This window comes from Coregonus lavaretus (genome assembly GCF_964263955.1).
Source record: "Coregonus lavaretus genome assembly, contig: HAP1_SCAFFOLD_2490, whole genome shotgun sequence".
Lineage (NCBI taxonomy): Eukaryota > Metazoa > Chordata > Actinopteri > Salmoniformes > Salmonidae > Coregonus > Coregonus lavaretus.
In genome coordinates this window covers 52,501-55,000 of record NW_028161382.1, presented here as the reverse complement: position 1 = coordinate 55,000, position 2,500 = coordinate 52,501, and the positions used below count along the sequence as shown (strand labels likewise).

The window sequence follows — 2,500 nt, the reverse complement described above, 5'->3', positions numbered from 1 at the left end:
CAATCAGGCCTTTATGGTAGAGTGGTCAGACGGAAGCCACTCCTCAGTAAAAGGCACATGACATCCCGCTTGGAGTTTGCCAAAAGGCACCTAAAGACTCTCAGACCAGGAGAAACAAGATTCTCTGGTCTGATGAACCAAGATTGAACTCTTTGGCCTGAATGCCAAGCGTCACGTCTGGAGGAAACCTGGCACCATCCCTACGGTGAAGCATGGTGGTGGCAGCATCATGCTGTGGGGATGTTTTTCAGCGGCAGGGACTGGGAGACTAGTCAGGATCGAGGGAAAGATGAACGGAGCAAAGTACAGAGAGATCCTTGATGAAAACCTGCTCCAAAGCGCTCAGGACCTCAGACTGGGGCGAAGGTTCACCTTCCAACAGGACAACGACCCTAAGCACACAGCCAAGACAACGCAGGAGTGGCTTCGGGACAAGTCTCTGAATGTCCTTGAGTGGCCCAGCCAGAGCCCGGACTTGAACCCGATCGAACATCTCTGGAGAGACCTGAAAATAGCTGTGCAGCGACACTCCCCATCCAACCTGACAGAGCTTGAGAGGATCTGCAGAGAAGAATGGGAGAAACTCCCCAAATACAGGTGCCAAGCTTGTAGCGTCATACCCAAGAAGACTTGAGGCTGTAATCGCTGCTAAAGGTGCTTCAACAAAGTACTGAGTAAAGGGTCTGAATACTTATGTAAATGTGATATTTCAGTTTTTTTTTTTTTTATAAATTTGCAAAAAGTTCTAAAAACAAGTTTTTGCTTTGTCATTATGGGGTATTGTGTGTAGGAAAAAACAATTTAATCCATTTTACAATAAGGCTGTAACGTAACAAAATGTGAGAAAAGTCAAGGGGTCTGAATACTTTCCGAATGCACTGTATAGTTGACCCTAGCCTTGATTATTAGCTGAGTGATCAACGTCCCTTGGAAGGATGGCATTGTGAGACTACGTTTATATTAGCTGAGTGATCAACGTCCCTTGGAAGGATGGCATTGTGAGACTACGTTTACCCCCACAGTTTTTTACAATGTTTGTAATCTTTAACCCCAAAAAAAGACAGTTCCCTGGTGAAGTATAGCCACGTCCTGTATCTTCCAACCTATGTGTTTCCCAGGACACCACCATGGACAGACCTGGAGAAGGTAGAGAACGGCTAGGAGGAGGTTCTTACTGTATTGTTATACTGTATCCTGTGTGTGTGTGTGTGTGTGTGTGTGTGTGTGTGTGTGTGTGTGTGTGTGTGTGTGTGTGTGTGTGTGTGTGTGTGTGTGTGTGTGTGTGTGTGTGTGCGTAGGACATCACCAGTGCGTGGACGGGCCTGGAGCAGGCAGAGAAGGGCTATGAGGAGTGGCTGATGAGTGAGACCAGGAGGCTGGAGCGTCTCAACCACCTGGCTGAGAAGTTCCAGATGAAGGCTGCCACCCACCAGGACTGGTCTGTAGGTCCGTCTGTTCTCTCTCTATTCCAGGGGTTCTCTAACCTCTCCTTGGGACCTCCAGACGTTTTCACTATTTAGTTGTATTCCCTGAACTATCTCACCTGATTGACCTAGTGAAGGGCTTGACGATTAAGTCGACAAGTTGAATCAGGTGAGCTAGCTGTGGAATAGTTAAATACATGGAACGGCTGGGGGTCGGTTGGGGGTCGTTTGGGGGTCGGCTGGGGGTCGGCTGGGGGTCACAGAGAAGATGTTTGAGAACCACTTCTCTATTGGGGCGGCGCACAATTGGCCCAGCGTCGTCCAGGGTAGGGGAGGGAATGGCCAGCGTCGTCCAGGGTAGGGGAGGGAATGGCCAGCGTCGTCCAGGGTAGGGGAGGGAATGGCCGGCGTCGTCCAGGGTAGGGGAGGGAATGGCCAGCGTCGTCCAGGGTAGGGGAGGGAATGGCCAGCGTCGTCCAGGGTAGGGGAGGGAATGGCCCAGCGTCGTCCAGGGTAGGGGAGGGAATGGCCAGCGTCGTCCAGGGTAGGGGAGGGAATGGCCAGCGTCGTCCAGGGTAGGGGAGGGAATGGCCAGCGTCGTCCAGGGTAGGGGAGGGAATGGCCAGCGTCGTCCAGGGTAGGGGAGGGAATGGCCAGCGTCGTCCAGGGGAGGGGAGGGAATGGCCAGCGTCGTCCAGGGTAGGGGAGGGAATGGCCAGCGTCGTCCAGGGTAGGGGAGGGAATGGCCAGCGTCGTCCAGGGTTGGGGAGGGAATGGCCAGCGTCGTCCAGGGTAGGGGAGGGAATGGCCAGCGTCGTCCAGGGTAGGGGAGGGAATGGCCGGCGTCGTCCAGGGTAGGGGAGGGAATGGCCAGCGTCGTCCAGGGTAGGGGAGGGAATGGCCAGCGTCATCCAGGGTAGGGGAGGGAATGGCCCAGCGTCGTCCAGGGTAGGGGAGGGAATGGCCAGCGTCGTCCAGGGTAGGGGAGGGAATGGCCAGCGTCGTCCAGGGTAGGGGAGGGAATGGCCAGCGTCGTCCAGGGTAGGGGAGGGAATGGCCAGCGTCGTCCAGGGTAG

General features: G+C 54.4%; 1 protein-coding gene across 3 annotated transcripts in view; it reads left to right on the top strand.

Moving 5' to 3' along the window:
- Window positions 1-2,500, top strand: part of LOC311120748 (alpha-actinin-2-like) — a gene marked incomplete at its 5' end in the record, with an annotated part of 43,843 nt that overhangs the window by 23,528 nt on the left and 17,815 nt on the right. For all 3 annotated transcript variants that reach the window (XM_084195323.1, XM_084195322.1, XM_084195321.1), the window contains one exon: window positions 1,299-1,446. In XM_084195323.1, the coding sequence (XP_084051449.1) occupies window positions 1,299-1,446 (148 nt within the window). The remainder of the gene's footprint in view (window positions 1-1,298; window positions 1,447-2,500) is intronic.